At 44.6% G+C, this 16,357-nt stretch overlaps 1 protein-coding gene across 2 annotated transcripts in view; it reads left to right on the top strand.

Annotated features, from left to right (window-relative positions):
• Window positions 1–15,994, top strand: part of TASL (TLR adaptor interacting with endolysosomal SLC15A4) — a 338,001-nt gene extending 322,007 nt beyond the window's left edge. For both annotated transcript variants that reach the window (XM_069616937.1, XM_069616938.1), the window contains exon 2: window positions 15,067–15,994. In XM_069616937.1, coding sequence (XP_069473038.1) covers window positions 15,069–15,920 — 852 coding nt within the window. In that variant the 5' untranslated portion in view covers window positions 15,067–15,068 and the 3' untranslated portion in view covers window positions 15,921–15,994. The remainder of the gene's footprint in view (window positions 1–15,066) is intronic.
• Window positions 15,995–16,357: the final 363 nt, after the last annotated feature.

The raw sequence follows: 16,357 nt of genomic DNA, 5'->3' as shown, positions 1-16,357 counted from the left end.
ATAATTCTCCCATAACGCCATCTCAGAGCGAGTCAGGAGAAGAGGACCAACGAGTCGGTGAACAATCATATGACTCAATCGACTTAATGAACTTGAGTTTGTACACTGTTGAAGACTCTGAATCCGAAATACCAGAAGCTCCTCAACAAAAAAAGACCAAGCGAGATTCGCCAGATCCTCGTCCGAGGCAAAATCCAAAAAAGAAAGTGCTCTTCGCCGACTCCAGCTCGCTATCACGAGCGCGTCAGACACAGATTAGGATACGAATAAAAAGAACGTTTAAAGAGGCCTAGATTTGTCTCTGCCAAAAGGCACGAAGCAAAGACACTCAGTGACAGGCCTCGAAAGCTGTTCACCTCAGCTCCACAATAAAGGGAAGAATAAGAGGCTCGAGGCCCATAAGGACAACGCAGAAAAAGACGAACCCTTTAGATTTCCTTCAATGGGAGAGAGATTCTCAAGTCGCCGTCCAACTCAAGCGAAAACACACTATAGGTCAAGGGCTCACAATGTAAGGGAGAACCATGTGTTGACCAAGTGGAAAGATAACATTCGGGATAGTGACTATAATGCCAGTGCAAAACCTATTCCGACGCATACATTCAAGCTGCAAAGAATCCGAGAAAAACGTGATAACTGGACCCTAAACTACAAGGCGATATCTAACATCTTTGAGCAAACAAAGTCCCTCTAATCCTCCTCAGCAGATATCATTGACATCCTAGAACCTAATCCAAATGGAAGAAAAGACAGTTCATACCTTCACATCAACTCGAGTAAAGCCCAAAAATTATTATGGAGCTCTAAAGATGAATTAAAACAATTGGGCCTAGAGCTCAGCCTCGCATTGCAGGACACTTCTTTAAGAAGCCCTAGAGGGCTGCTCAAGGGAAAAAATACAAGGGCACCACAGAACTACAACTCGTCTAGATTGAGATACCCCCTTGCCAAACCACCTCAAGGCCCCTCAGAGAGAGTAACTAATCCTCAGGGCCTAGCTGGGGAAAAAGCAGCAAGTCACTCTCAGACGACCAATGAGCGAATACAGTCTTGAGAGGAGACAAAGGGAAAGTTATCCTATCCCGTAGAAAGGCTACAACGGAAAGAGGACCATTTGGATCAACCGACTCAAAAAAGATCTCATCAAATGACTGAATCTGGATCATCCTTCAAAGGCAAGAAAGGCTGGAGTTTCGGAGACCAAGTCTTAACAACCTCAAATGAAAATAGCGATTGGTTTAAGATGCAAGTCAACCGGCTGAGAGCAAAATAGCCACCATCTAAGGATACCCGGGTCCCTGATTTGGATTCCCAGGGATTAAATACGACATCAATACTGAGTTTGGCATCTTGGAATACGAGGGGATTCGCCCACCTGACCGCAAAATCAGACTTGTCTCTGTCTGATTTTGACATACTATGCCTGCAGGAGACATGGTTAATCCGAAAACCATGTTTGGATGGATTTGAGCTGGCACACTCTCCGGCCCATAAAGGACTTAAAGGAAGACCACGGTTGGGTATGATAACAGCTGTCAAGTCAGGAAGCACCCTGACATTGACAAAGGTCATTAAAAGATCCGAATTCATCTTGGCATCGATAATCACTTGGTCAGCCCCCGCACTAAGTTCCAAAAAAGAGACGCAAGAAAAGATCCTTGTCCTAAATATCTACTGGAACCCGCTCCGAATATGGAACGAACAATTCTTGATGGAGTTGGAATCAACAATTGACACAGCCTTAATTGAAGAAGATGTCAAACACAAAATGATTGCAGGAGATTTGAACATCGATTTACTTGCCGGCAAGAGAAATTCGCGACGAAGGGCCGCTCTTTGGTCCAGACTCACGAAATCCAGAGATCTACATAACTTGCATCTAATAAATGACGCAACGCCAAGCCATATTCCTACATGGGAAAGAAAAAGCGAAGGTGCTGTTATCGATTACATCCACGTGTCTAGAAGCCTTCTAAAATATTTTGCGTCTTTCAAGGTGCAAAGAACAAAAAGCAGTGACCACAACCTACTTCTACATGAGTGGCATACAAGCCTAAAAGAAGAACGAAGATCACATTCATCTTTAGAAACTGATACACAGGGTATTCGTATTCGACTCTCGGCCCCAGCAATCAACGCTCTGACGAAAGAGTACGCAGAGCGCACCAGTCGGGGTTGACACAACCCTGAGAACATAAAAGACTATTCATCAGTCTTGTTAGTCTACAAAAACCCTGTAAAAATAGATGCCCAACGGCCAATAATGATAACCCATGCCTTCAATAAACAACTGGTGGAGAAAGGGAAGCTCGTCAGAAAATTTAAAAGAAAAGCAAACAAATCAGGCTTGGAAACGGACATAGAGGAAGCAAACAAATTCACAAAAAAATATCAACAATGGCTTAGAGGGAACAAGCATCAGAGAAACCAAGGTGATGCGGAACTGATGCTACGCACCATCTGTAACAAGAAAACAAAGTACTTCAGGTCTCTTATCAATGGAAAAATAAAGGGCGAGAACCAGCCATTGACCAATGCAGTGGGAGAACTGAGCTTTATTAAACATTTTGAACAACTTTATAAAGCCCCCATGAAATCTCCATCACCCTCTTCCACCGCTACAAAAGTAAAATAGAAGGTGCCAACGGACCAAGAAATAATCATCAACAAAATAAAAAAACATAATGGCTCACGCGCGGCGGGACCAGACGGCATCACCAACTTTGACCTTAAACAAAAGGCTGTAAGCTGGTCCAAGTTCGTGGGAGAAGTGTTCAAGAACTGTAACTCAGCGGCAACAATCCCCCCGTCCTAGAAGAAGGCGATAGTTGTCCCAATTTTCAAGAAAGGTGCGAGGGACAACCCAAATAACTATCGGCCTATATCATTATTGGACTCGATTGGGAAACTTTTTGCCGCTTTCATTCTGGAAAGTTTCCAAGTTTGGGTAACTTCCAGCAAAATGATTGACCAGTTACAAACAGGTTTCGTAAAAAACGCAGGAACACTAACCAATATCCTAGTCATAAGCACTTTGAAAGCCAAAGTCATTGAGGGCCATCCTAAAATCTACATGGCTTTCATTGACCTAACAAAGGCATTCGACTGTGTTGACAGAACTCTTCTGTGGGAAAAACTAGAAAATCACAACTGCACACCAAAAATCCTCAATCCCATCAAGGACCTGTACAGTGACACGTCGATGTGCGTACGCCTGAACCAGCAGGGGCTACTGTCATCCTGGATCAAAATTGAACGAGGAGTGAAGCAGGGATGTCCTCTTGCACCGGCACTCTACAATGCATGCATTTCAGATTACCAAGATTTTGAGGCAAAATACGCACATTCCCTCCAAGACTGGGCGAAGAGAGAATATCAAGAGTGTTATATGCAGATGACATTATCCTGATTGACCAAACGCCGATAGGTTTACAAAGACAACTCACAAACCTCGACGCTTACCTCCAAGCAAACCATCTACAAATGAACCAAGAAAAAACTAAAGTTATGATCCTGGAAAAAGACATGAGCAAAAAGGCGAACTTCGTATGGAAGGTACGAGAGGAAACCCTGGAAATCGTGGAGGAGTTTAAGTACCTTGGAGATATACTGAGCAAAAGCATGATAGAAAACCCGATGTGTGAAGCCATCCTGAAAAAATTACGCCTTCTAACAACACAGACAAAAATACTATCGAAAATTTACGGCCGATTCTCGATAGCGCCCCTTTTGACATTCTACAGGATGAAAGTTATTCCAACTCTAATGTACGGTGCGGAATCTATGCCTTATATTTCATCACTCTTCTGGCAGAAAGTAGAAGGGCAGTATTGGCGCAAAGTATTAAGTCTACCGCAATCTACTCAGTGGCGCTCATCAGGAAAGAACTCACACTCCAGTCAATAACCTCCATCGTAACACGGAACAAACTGATGCTCTACCGAAAGATGCTCTTGCAAAAATCACCATTGATACTCAAGGCAATAAAATAAGAAACTAGAGCAGGCACGTGTAAGATGCTCCAACGATGGGAGGAAAATATCAATGAACGTCTGGACTGGGCTGGGTGCTCCCAAGATGGCCTGATTCGTAACCCAGGAAAAGTAAAGAGGCGAGTGATGGAGAAAGACTGGATACAAACAATAGACGTAATACAACTTGTTAAATCCATGAAGAACGGTCCGGATAATCCAGCAAAAATCAACGAAACGAGAGCCTACCTATTGAAGTGTCCCTCTAAGAAGCTCCGTGAAACTTTCATGCGCATTCGCCTGAATATCTTATACACAAATGAGATACTAGCCCGGCGAAAACAAGTTAACACCAGCCTCTGCCGATTCTGTCGTCAACCAGACACAATTGAAACTTTAAAACATCTGCTCCTCACGTGCAGAGGGGTGGATGAGGCTCGCACTCTCCATCTGGGACATCTATTTGGCAGATTTGACTTTTTGGAAGAAGAGGGGAAATGGAACAATCTGCTGAGTGGAGAGAACGTCAATTGGACCATCGCAGTGGCAGGCTTTTATGAAAGTCTCTGGCTACTGAAACGCCCAGAGCCTGCCAAAACAGTCTGCACAAATTGAGGAGATTAAAACCCCCGCCCTAATTTTTTCCCCTTTGTCTCCTCCTCCTTCCCTCTTCAACTCACAGAGGCTGGTATGATTAGGACTTTTTCTTTTATGGATTGAAAGGCTAATCCCTCTTCAACTCACAGAGGCTGGTATGATTAGGACTTTTTCTTTTATGGATTGAAAGGCTAATCCCTCTTCAACTCACAGAGGCTGGTATGATTAGGACTTTTTCTTTTATGGATTGAAAGGCTAATCCCTCTTCAACTCACAGAGGCTGGTATGATTAGGACTTTTTATTTTATGGATTGAAAGGCTAATCCCTAAGGCATAATCTTGTAAAAATGGTTTCTTTTTTAAACAATTAAAACACGTATAAAAAAAAAGAAAAAAAGAATTAAGGCTTTGCAGCTGTTGTTCAGACAATCAAAAGCAAGTGGCGTAATCCATATGTCTGCAGATAAATGCAGCACTTTGTGCCAGTGTGCCGAGGACAGTCTTACCTATTCAGAACGGAAAGCCAGCACTTGTTGATTTAACAGAGTCTGACACAAAATGCATCTAGTGTCTGTGGCGGTTTTGTTTACCTACCCTAGGGCTGAATAGATTTAATTTGTTTTTTATGACATGCGTAATACCTGTTCGGTATCTAATTGCAGATCCGAGATTCAAACCTCTGTTGCTCTGCGTGGTCTTGCTTCCAAGACCAGCACGTTGCCCCTCTGCTATGCTCCATTCACAAGATGTCTTCATAACCACCTCCCATTATTGCCTATACTCTTGGCAGCATTTTCAAAGTGGGATTCAATATAGTGCCCCGTTGTGCCGACCGTTTTATTGCTGCACTAGCATCAGAACCCATAGCAGATAATGTATTGCGCACTGTCTCTATATCAAAAGAATGTATTGCTCCCTCCCCCCCACCCGCTGCCCCGGTTATTAATTAACCAAGTCCCCTGGCTACTCGCAACCTAGTTATTGGCCACAAAAATTGCACTTCACTAATAATGGAAGCATGCATTACAGTTCTACATTTCAAATGTTGACTCACTACGGTAAAGTCTACCATGCGCACTGTTCTCGCTTTCGTTGTTTTGAAGAACACCATTCGCCAAGTGGTGTGTCTGCCATATGCAATATTAGTTTTAGCTACGAATACCAGCCTACCATCCGGTAGTGGTTTTCTCTCGGCACAATTATACTTTTCACATTTAGTCAGGTTATAGTCTACAAAGGCTTGGCGGTCACAGTCTCCACAGTCCATTGGACAAAAGAAACATGAAACATCAAACAGATTGTCAACGATAATAGGTGTCCAACGATATGCCAAGCCAGCACCCTGGCAGTCGCATATGTATATTGTTCTTTTGCACTTCTGTCACAAGTTGTGGTGCAATTCTCATCATCACGCAGGACTGTGGCATTGGGTGTGGTGCATGCGATTCTCAGGGTCCATTTTCGACTGAAAATGCGCCTGCTTGGCTGGTCAGGAGCACCCACTACAGGATTACATATATCCCCATCATGGAACGTTATGTTCTTGGTGTCCGCGTAGTAGCAGGAATATAAACAGGAATGTCAGAATTCTGCAACAGTGCATAAGTACTTCCCACCCCTTTGCGTAACACCTTCCCAGCTAAAGATTTCTTATTGGGATGGTAATTGTGCAATGTGGCCATATTTGGTTAATGGTATCCCAGATGGACCAGTGTTGCACAAGAGCATGCAAATAGTTCCCTGGTCATCCGGGTCAATCACACCACCCAGTACATCAAAGCCTTTCTTTGCCAGAATGGATCATGCAGCAATGCATCCATAAGTGCCAGCTGGCAGCTTAGTTCAAATGCCTATCTTTATAGATGTGGCTTGTCCTGCTGATAATACATCATCTTCAAAGAGAACAAGATCTAGTCCAATACTGCCTTCTTTGGCTTGTGCAGGCAGTTTTGCTTTTTTTCTCAGCGTTACATACAAGTGTTTTTAATGTCTCTTGCTTGTCACTTGTCAGTCTCACAAAGGATGTGTTTTTTTTTATTTCCCAAAGGCTGATTATTCTGGCTTGTGTTAGATGCTTGGACCACCTCTTGAGAGTTTGAGTCAGTTTCCTTATTTGCTGTTTTAGTAAACCATTCATTCTTTCAATAAGTCCTGTGGCTTCTGGATCGTGGCTAATTTGCAGTGTCCATTTTGTGCCTTGCTCCAAAGCCCAGTTTTGCACATTGTGTCCTACGAAATGGCTACCTTGGTCAGATTTAATTTCATCTGGAACCCCATAATGTCTTATGAGATACGCCATCCCTTCTCCGGTGGTCCTCTCATCTACATGAGCGGCCGGATGGGCCAAAAGCAATCCTGAATATGTGTCTACCATTGTCAACACATGTTTTTCCATTCTTAGCTGGTAGAGGGCTGATATAATCGACCTGCCATATGCTGGCTGCTTTTTCACCTCTCATCAGAGCTCCTTGAGGTTTTCTTTCCAGAGGATAGTGCTTTACTTCACAGCACACGAGGCACTGGGCTGCAGCCTGATTTGCATTGTTCATTCTGATGGGCAGCTGTCTCTTTTTTGCCCATTCATAAGTCGCTAATTGCCCAAATGGCCTGATTTTTGATTTGCCCAGTCTGCCATTGCTTATAGCACTTCATTTTCTCCAATCTTTGCCATTTGACCTGCTTCATTATTAAACAGCGCATCACATCCAGGGAGGTTTCAGGGGGCATATGTGCATCCACAAGACCAATATCTTGATCTTTTCCCCCTTGCACCACATTTCTCCCCATATCGGAATCTTCTAGATCTTCCACTCGTCTTGCCGCTATGTCAGCACCCAATGAGTGAGGCCTTGATATGTAGCCCTACTGTCTGTATATCTATGCAGTCTCTATGTCTTTCACCTGCTCAATCACGTGGCCCCCAGTGCTTAAAGTGGGCCGGGGCCTGCCGGGGCCGGGTCCCGGCAGTCTCCAAAAAGTGGGACTGAGCCGGGGCCCTGCCGGGGCCCCCGTCCTACCGCAACATTGGCGGGATGCATTATCCCGTCGCGGCCGCGGCCGCAGCCGCGACGGGAGATGCGCCTGCAATGAAGTCAGGAAAGCTGACAGAAGTGGCAGCCAGCCACAGCGACACTGTGACTGGCTGCCACTTCCGTCAGTCATAGTAACTGCATCTGGTGACCCCTCGCGCGAGAGGTCACCAGAGGCAGTTACTGTCCCTTTGTTTCCACAGGTCGCCGAGGCGTCTTTAACCCTCGGCGAACCTGGGGAATCCTCGACATTTTTCGAGGTTTATAAAAGATGGCTTGAAAAGTACACATTTCAAGCCATCTTTTATAAACCTGAAATGTTTAAAAAAGATGGCCTGAAAACTAGGCAAACCATAGGGTATACACACAAATATATATAAATGTTATATATTTGTGTGCGTACCTTACTATGTGTGTGTACTTTGCAAGCCATCTTTTATAAACGTAGAAATGTTACATATTTCTATGTTTAGAAAAGATGGCTTGCATAGTACACACACATAGTAAGGTACGCACAGAAATATATAACATTTATATATATTTGTGTGTATACCCTACGATTTGCGTACTTTTTAGGCCACGCCCCTCCCACAAGCCACGCCCCCAAATAAGGCCCTCCCCTCGATTTCTTACCCCACTTAAAGCCCTGGTGGCCCCACTTGCAGCTCAGCATACTCGCTTGAACCACCTAATCTTTCTCTCATTAACTCAGTGTCTCGATGGGTTTGCAATGCAACTGCTTGCCAGCATCTCTGTCCTTTTTAATACTTAGCATTGCCATCCGTGAACCAGGCAGTCTACTGGGCTCCTTCTGACAATGTATCATAAGCCGTTGCGATTCTGAAGGGAGAATCTGTCAGGACTGCAGGAACGCTCAATTCAGGCATTTCTTCCAGATTCACAGCTTCCAGCATTTGTTCTTGCAACTTGGAGACCAATGTATAGCCAGCCTTGGTGCATTGTTGCAAATACCATTTCTACTTGATGTGATTTGCATCTAGCGCTCTGCTACTCTTTACTCCATCAGCAGCTTCATGCATCCAGCCCATGATAGGAATTTGTGTGCAAATTGTCACGGGCTGCTCTCCTGCAATGTGTTCAGTTTCAGCTAGAGCCCAAGACATTGCAGCAATTTGCTTCTCAAGCAGAGTATACCTACCATGGTGTCTGTGGGTTTCCTCAACCAGAATACTTGCAGCACTCTTTTCTGCCCCTGTTTTTGCCACAAACTCCACACTGCAACGTGACGGTAGACAAGAACTTCAAATTCAGACTAATCACTATGTGTTATTAGAGCCAGCTTAATGTAATTCTGTGAAGCGTCTTTGGCCTGTTGAAAATCAATCTGCCTGGTTAATGGTTAATGCCCCATTGAAAGTCATACATTCCCTGGCAACTTTGTAGATTGGTTTCAAAATTAAACTCAGATGAGGTATGTCATTTCTCCAAAATCCCATTAACCTAAAGAATCTCTCTGCTTCTTTTTTCACAGGCTTTGTCATCTGTTGTACCATTTCAATCACAGGTTCAGGAATTTTCTTTCCTGAGCCAGACCATATTGCACCCTAAATCTTTACTTCTTGAGCAGGACCCTGCACTCTCTTGGGATTAATAGCCCATCCTCGGTTCTGCATGTGTGTGATCAGTTGTTCAGCAGCATTCTCAACATGAATTCTCTCACTGCCTGTTAGCATGATGTCATCAATATAGTGTGCTATATGCACATCATTCAGCTGCAATATTTCCAAGTCTCTAGCAATCAATCCATGACACAGAGGGGGACTATGCAAGTACCCCTGTGGCAATTTAGTGAATGTAAATTGTCTGTCCCCCCAAGTTACTGCAAATTGGTCCTGGCATTCAGCATCGATATCAATGGAGAAAAATGCAACATTTATAACATTTATAACGTGCCTGTACACAAGTGGTTATAGGCGCAAAACACTTGTAGGCCAAATCCATCACCACATGCCATTCACCCACTTCTTAGTGAGTTTCTCAACCTATGTAACAATGTCTGGCACAGACACAGCAAAGGGTGACACCTTTTTGCGCAATGCTCAAAAATCAACAACTGTTCTTCAAGATCCATCCGGTTTGAGCAAAGGCCACATAGGTGAGTTAAATGTACTGACTGCTGGTCTCATTATGCCAGCTTTCACTAGTGATTCTATAGTTTTACCAATCTCTTTGTGCCCTCCCGGTAACCTGTACTGTTTCATGCACACTGGCTCTGTATGAGTAGGTAAATACAACATTTTGCAGGCCCAGCCAAAACAGCGTTCAACACTCTCATATGGAGTTTGCGGTTGCCAAAAACAAATTCACCCAAGTCAGTAGTTACACTTTTCCCCAGCAGCACATCATCCCCAAAATGTTTTCAGGGATGTCAGCAATCAAAACATCGGCACTGAAAGGTTAACCCTTGTCAATTGACATCTTCATGCGAAAGGTTTTTGCAATCGTTTCTGCTCCCCATAACTGTTAAACAGAGGTCTGGGGCCAGATAACTTGTTTGGATTACCATTCAGGATGGTCACCTCTGCTCCTGTGTCTAATAGAGCTAAAACCTGTTTCACTTTATCATTTAAATACAATGTGAGTGGCACAAAAGGGCACCTGTTTCTGGCACTAGTTCTCTTTACTGCGCCTCAGAGGCAGAGACACCACTTCAATCAAAGATGGCGTTAGGGACTTCCCATTTCCACTTTGACAAAGCAGGGTAACCTTTTGGCTGCATTTTCGGTTTCAACACTTCTTCCGCAGGGGGCGCACTAGGACTAGTCTTTTCCTGCCCCCCTTTTTCACCTTTTTCCATTTATTAAGCAACGCAGATGTCAGTTTGCCATCTATGTCCTAATTTGATATCCCTGCTTTAAGCAAGTCAATCCACATGTGTCTGCGACTGTGCGTAACTCTAATGATGTCAGCTTTGTCTTTGGATTTTGCCTTTTTGCTAGATTTTTTCTCTATATCTGCTCTCAATACAACTATGTGCATTGCTTTTTGCTCATCCAAACCTTCTAATTGCCCAGGCAACAGTGCAACCTCACTTATAGCTTTTCCCTGCATTGGGCCTAGCAATGAGACTAATGCCCCTTGCATATGGCCAGGAGTGTTTCACAATAATCACACTCTCATGCCTGCTGTAAACAGTTCCATATAAGGTCCTGCAAACTGGGCACTGTACAATGCACATTGTAATCCCATCTCTCTTAGCTACTCTGCAGCTTTTGGTAATGAATGCCATGCACCCTAAGTCTCCTCCATGTCCATTGGGCTCACATATAAAGTTATTAAAGCAGTGTGAAGCCACTTAAACAATGAATGTGATCCTTTCGGTCCTAACTCTCCCCAAATGATCTGCCCCAACATTACATTGGTAGCGACTGATCCGATTTTTAACACTTCTTCTGGGGACGGGAAAATTCCATCGGCCCCTGCATCCCATGTTCTGAGTAACCATTTAAAAATTGGTTCTCCTGCTCTCTGTCTGAATAGTTTAGCAATGTCTAGAAGCTCTGTCTGAGTGTAATCTCGATGATTCAAGTATTCTGAATGTTAGCTCCGCCAGCTTGGCCTTTTGATTTATTTGTAGTCAATGGCCATGCTGGGTTCACACATTATTTCTGAGAACTCTCCTGATCCTCCCCTTCAGCAACTCATCCCAGTCAAAAGTCTGTTCTGACTCACTGTCGCTTACATCGCCTGACCATACATTTGGGTCCCAATCATCTTTCCTAATCAGTGCTCAAATTCGTATCTTTGAAGGAGTACTTTTCCTTTGCCTGAATTTGTGTGTAGCAACACGCACGGCTCGGGAAGCACATTTATCTTCCATGAGGTCAGCCCTTTTAACAAATGATTTGAGCATTTCACGCATAATCATTTGTTGCTCTTTTAGCAGGGAGATCTCATCACTTAATTTTCAAATCTTGGCATCCTTAATTAATTTGTTCGCATGCATTTTTCGGAGCGCCTGCAAAAAACAACCAGCCTATATTGCCTGCAGCGTTTTGCACCCTGCTTCCTTTCCCATGCAGCAAATCAGCCAATCATTCACTAATTACCACAGGGGAAACATCATTCTCCAGCAAGTCCCACGCCATCGGGGCAGAGAGCCGATGGAGAAAATCTGTCACACATGACCATGCAATTGTCTCTGGCAACCCAGGAATGTGACAGTGGATCCCACCTTCATCATTCTGCTCAACTTTTCCCTGTTTCTTCCAGAATGGAATAGTGCTCACAAATCCGCTACGACGACGCAAATGTGTTAAGAAGGGTGTGATCTCACTTCTGGGACCAGCCCAAAATCACCCCCCTCGCACATCACAGGTTCGAACTTATGCGACACATCATGAACTCATTCTGGAAGAAGCTCAACCACCATATGATATACTTTTGATAATGAACCTGTAATATAAATGAACACTTTTAATAAAATGGAAAGAATGCAAGTTGTTATAAAGTACAAGTAACTAAGGGCTCAAGGGTTTATGTTCCTAGGTGTACTTGTTCTGGAAACACTGTTGTCACATCTGGAACCCACACCACCCTCGCGCTTGGCACCCATTCCCTGGGACTAGCCTTGCCCCGCACATGAACCAGCCGGGAGGCAGAATGTAACTGGCTAGGAACCTCTGCCACTAGGGTAGCTGTTAGTTCAAGGCGCATCGCATGCACGTGCACCACAGTGAAGCCCATGGACGAGTCCATCACGATTAATGTGGGTATGCATTCTTATTGGGCAAGCCTATCAATCAGAGTGACGTAACTTTCTAAAATCTTTATGTGGTGCAAAATATGTTTTTGATGGAAAAATCCACTTCTCCGCTGATCCAACTTGCTCTTACCCCTCCCACATATATGGCCGGGAAGCATTCCTTAGGAATGCAGCCTTATGCGCACCTGCCAGGGTCGCGCCTCAGCTCTGCTTTCCCATACAACCCGGTGTCTGTTTACAGTGAAAGGGGAGCCTCTTGTGAAAGTGGAAGCTGAATACAAGTATTGCAATTAACCCTTTGTAAGCAACTACATGAGGGCTCATGTTTAATACAAAAAGCAGGGGGAACATGGGCTCTAGGATAGAACCAGCCTTGCTGAGCTCTAGTGTTTGGCTGTCTTTTTGGGTTCTCTTGTTGTTTGCAAGGTCACAGGTTAGAGTTGAAGTGCAGCCCACACCTTGTTTGTTGGGTAGAGAAAAGGGAGGAACCTGGATACCTTGCCTTGTTAATTATCTGAAACATGTATTTTCCATACAGTTTTTTCCGTTTGAGTGCCTCTTTGAATCAGGGTTTGTTTATTTTCTTAGATTATAAACGTCCTTTGTGGGTACAGTCGGGGTTCTTATGTCCCCAAGTGGTCAGCCGACACGTGTTTCAACACGTAGGTCCTTCTCCAGGCTATGATTGCCGGTGTGGCGCCCCCTGTGGGGTTCTGGTTAGGTTTAGATTATTCTGTGTATACAGTGGCTCTTGCTGGGCCCTGGAATCTATGTTGCGGATGTCTGCGTTCAGCTGTCCCCCAGCTGAATGCAGACATCCGCAACATAGATTCCAGAATAATCTAAACCTAACCAGTACCCCACAGGGGGCACCGGACCGCCAATCATAGCCTTGAGAAGGGCCTACGGGTCGAAACACGTGTCGGCTGACCACTTGGGGACATAAGAATCCCGACTGTACCCACGAAGGGCATTTATAATCTAAGAAAATAAACAAACCCTGATTCAAAGAAGCACTCAAACGCAAAAAACTGTGCAAAATACATTTTTCAGATAATTAACAAGGCAAGGTATCCAGATGCCTCCCTTTTCTCTCATGTTTAATATAGCTCCCAGTGTTAGGTGTTTAGGCGCTATTAAAGCATTACTAAGCCATTTTATAAAGTTATGATTGTCAGCATTTAGTACACTCTCGAATAAGCTATCAGTCCTAGTTTCTAATGCAGCAGGCTATAGGCTTAATATGCAATATGGTTAGCTCGGTGGGTTTATGCCCCTATGCATGTTTTTGCTCATTACATTACAGCTTATAAATTCTCTTTCTCAGGTGAGGCAGTCACTTATTTGTATCCTGCTGCTGATACTAGACTTGCTTTGGGAGAGGTAAGGGCGACCTGCACAGCCCCTAGCAACAGAGGCCCACCTGCTCAAGATGATCCCTTGGCCCCCCTCATTTCTAAAGCACGTAGGGGAGTTCACTCCATGCTGCTCTCAAAAATGAAAGCGGGATCTGTGAATCCTCACAAGAGAGTGACTGTTGAAAACGAGTGCTAGCAGAGTCTCTGGAGGAGTCAGGCTCCAGGTGCCGTCATAGGATTAAGACTGTTAGAGACAGAAAATAGGAGGCTTTAACCTTAGTCTGGGGCAACACCCTTGCTCAGGCATTCTCTGTCCTTTCCAATCGATCATAAATACCAAAGCTACTAAAGAAAAGCCCTATCAGAGCCCTCACCTAGTAAATAAGGGTAAGCACACTGCCTGCCACAGACCTCCACAGAGCTCTCCATTCCCTAGGCCTGTCCATTCCCAAGCCAGCCTGAAGATGTCTTCCCACATATGTCTTTGAGTGGATATGTGTGTGTTCTTGGTGGCTGGGTCATCGTCCATGGGTAATCAAAACCTATCCTATCGGTGCCCCCCTCCATCTGGTGCTGGAGTAGGATCAAGATGTGCAGATAATGGGATCCAGATGAACAAAAATCTGTCCGCTCATAAAGGGGTGTATATGTTTTGGCCGTGGCACCATTGCTCGCTGCCCAATTGACCGCAGTCAAATCGGCCGCAAAGCCAATTTCGCCGTTGGCCAAAATGGCCCTTATTAAAATCGCCACCAACCCCCACACCCAACTCCACTCACCGCCTACTTACCTTTTCGACATCCATGCATGTTTTTACCCTGCAACTTCGGATCCGTCCCTCCTACACGGGTCAGAGCCGACACCACAGAGTGCGCTTTTATTTTTTTGGTCCCGCACCTCCAGACCTCCGGTAGTGATTACCCAAATTGGGCGTTTCAAACCGACCACATGGTACTGGCCGAATTCGGCCAGTTGTACCATACGGTCAATTTGAAACTACCAATTTGGGTAAAACCCTGAGAAAGGTGGATGCCCCATGTGCAATTAAAAATGATGAAATCTGGGCTGGGCAGTGATGTGTGAGGGAAGCACACATGTGAAAGTCACACAGGTGGGCACGACCTCTGCCACTTTTCCTTTATTCACTGAAACAGGGGAACAGTTTCATAAAAAAGATCTTGCTGTAGAAAGTTGATAAATATGTGGTTTCCCTTCTTAAAACAATCCCAAAATCTTTATGTTACATTTGTGTCTCCTCAGCCAGAGAACAGTGAGGAACAGACAACTGCGTACAAACTGTGACCGCCATTACCCAGTTGTTTATTTTTGTGAATTGTAGTCCATGTTTGGAAAATGTCTAATTATCCACATTCCGTTGTTTTCAGGAATGCTGTCTGAAGGATATCTCTGTGGGATCCCTGACTGGTCAGAGGAGGCTTCGCCGCGTATGGTTTATCAAGAGGTACCAGCTGTTGGCAACGCAAAAGAGATGACAAGAATATGTGGCTTTGAATATCCTTCCCTGGCTCTTTCAAAAGACCCAATGAAGAGACTGCCCTATTGGGATGGCCCTCAGGAATCTAATCGAAGCTCATTGCTCGAAAGTCAAACATCACCAGCTGTCGAATTCTCAGGCGACTCAAACCTAAACAGAGATATGTACCTTGTTCCGCCCTCGTGCAAGAGCCTTTACATAAACTACAACGATTTGCACATTGCTGGCGACCAGGTGATGCCCATGGACTCAGTCATGACAGATTTTAGCTGTGACAGCAGTTTCCAATTTTGTGAAGGCCCTTTTTTGGAATCTTCTCAGATTCCTCCAACGGCAGAATCTGTGGCAGCACATGCCCCCGAACCGCTACTCAAGCACTTAAGAGGCGACTCAGCCTTCTGGCGAGGGGGCAGCGGCAGAGATAGAAGCCTCATGAAGCACCCGCAGCCACTATCCAATGCCGTCTTGAACGAGTATTTGGAGCAGAAGGTGGTGGACTTGTACCAGCAGTGCCTCATGGACAGGATGGACAACGGGGCAGCGCCAGACCAACTCATGGCCTCTGAGCTCATCATGAGTAGCGTGGAGCGCATCAGCATGCAGATCTCGCGAGAGCAGGACATGGACTCCGCCAAGGCCAAGGACATGGTCATTAGTTGCTTGCTGAGACTGGCCAGCGGGCGAACGTCAGCTGAAATCAGCACACCCAATCTGCAGATTTCTACTGATGACAACACACAATAAATCTGTACAAATGACCAACGCACCCACATTATACATCTATAAAGTTTGCATAGTTGCCTATGTTCAAATCCACATATCATTTGTTTGGTTTGATTATCTGTTTAACTCTACATCTAGACAGACGGCAACTCTGTGGGAAGCAAATGGTGTGCTTTAAAGTTACAAAAGCCTGATGTATAAGTTCCTTAGATTTTTTAAACAATGCCATAGAAAATATACAATGCACATATTTGCCATAACATAGAGTTAGGAATGGCTACATTAGTGCAAACTAGGGGCTTGGGTGGGCTCCACTGCTATGATAAAGCTTCAACTATGGTTCCTTTTTTAACCATTTTTATATTGATTTCAAATTAAGCAACATAACTGAGATATTTACAAGAGGGCAGCTACATAATAACACAACAAATACATAAGGGTATCATCAAATCAGTCAT

The sequence above is a fragment of the Ambystoma mexicanum genome, chromosome 9 (assembly GCF_040938575.1).
Source record: "Ambystoma mexicanum isolate Mex_15411 chromosome 9, UKY_AmexF1_1, whole genome shotgun sequence".
Taxonomy (NCBI): domain Eukaryota; kingdom Metazoa; phylum Chordata; class Amphibia; order Caudata; family Ambystomatidae; genus Ambystoma; species Ambystoma mexicanum.
The sequence above is the reverse complement of the archived record's forward strand: the minus strand, read 5'-3'. Positions and strand labels throughout refer to the sequence as shown.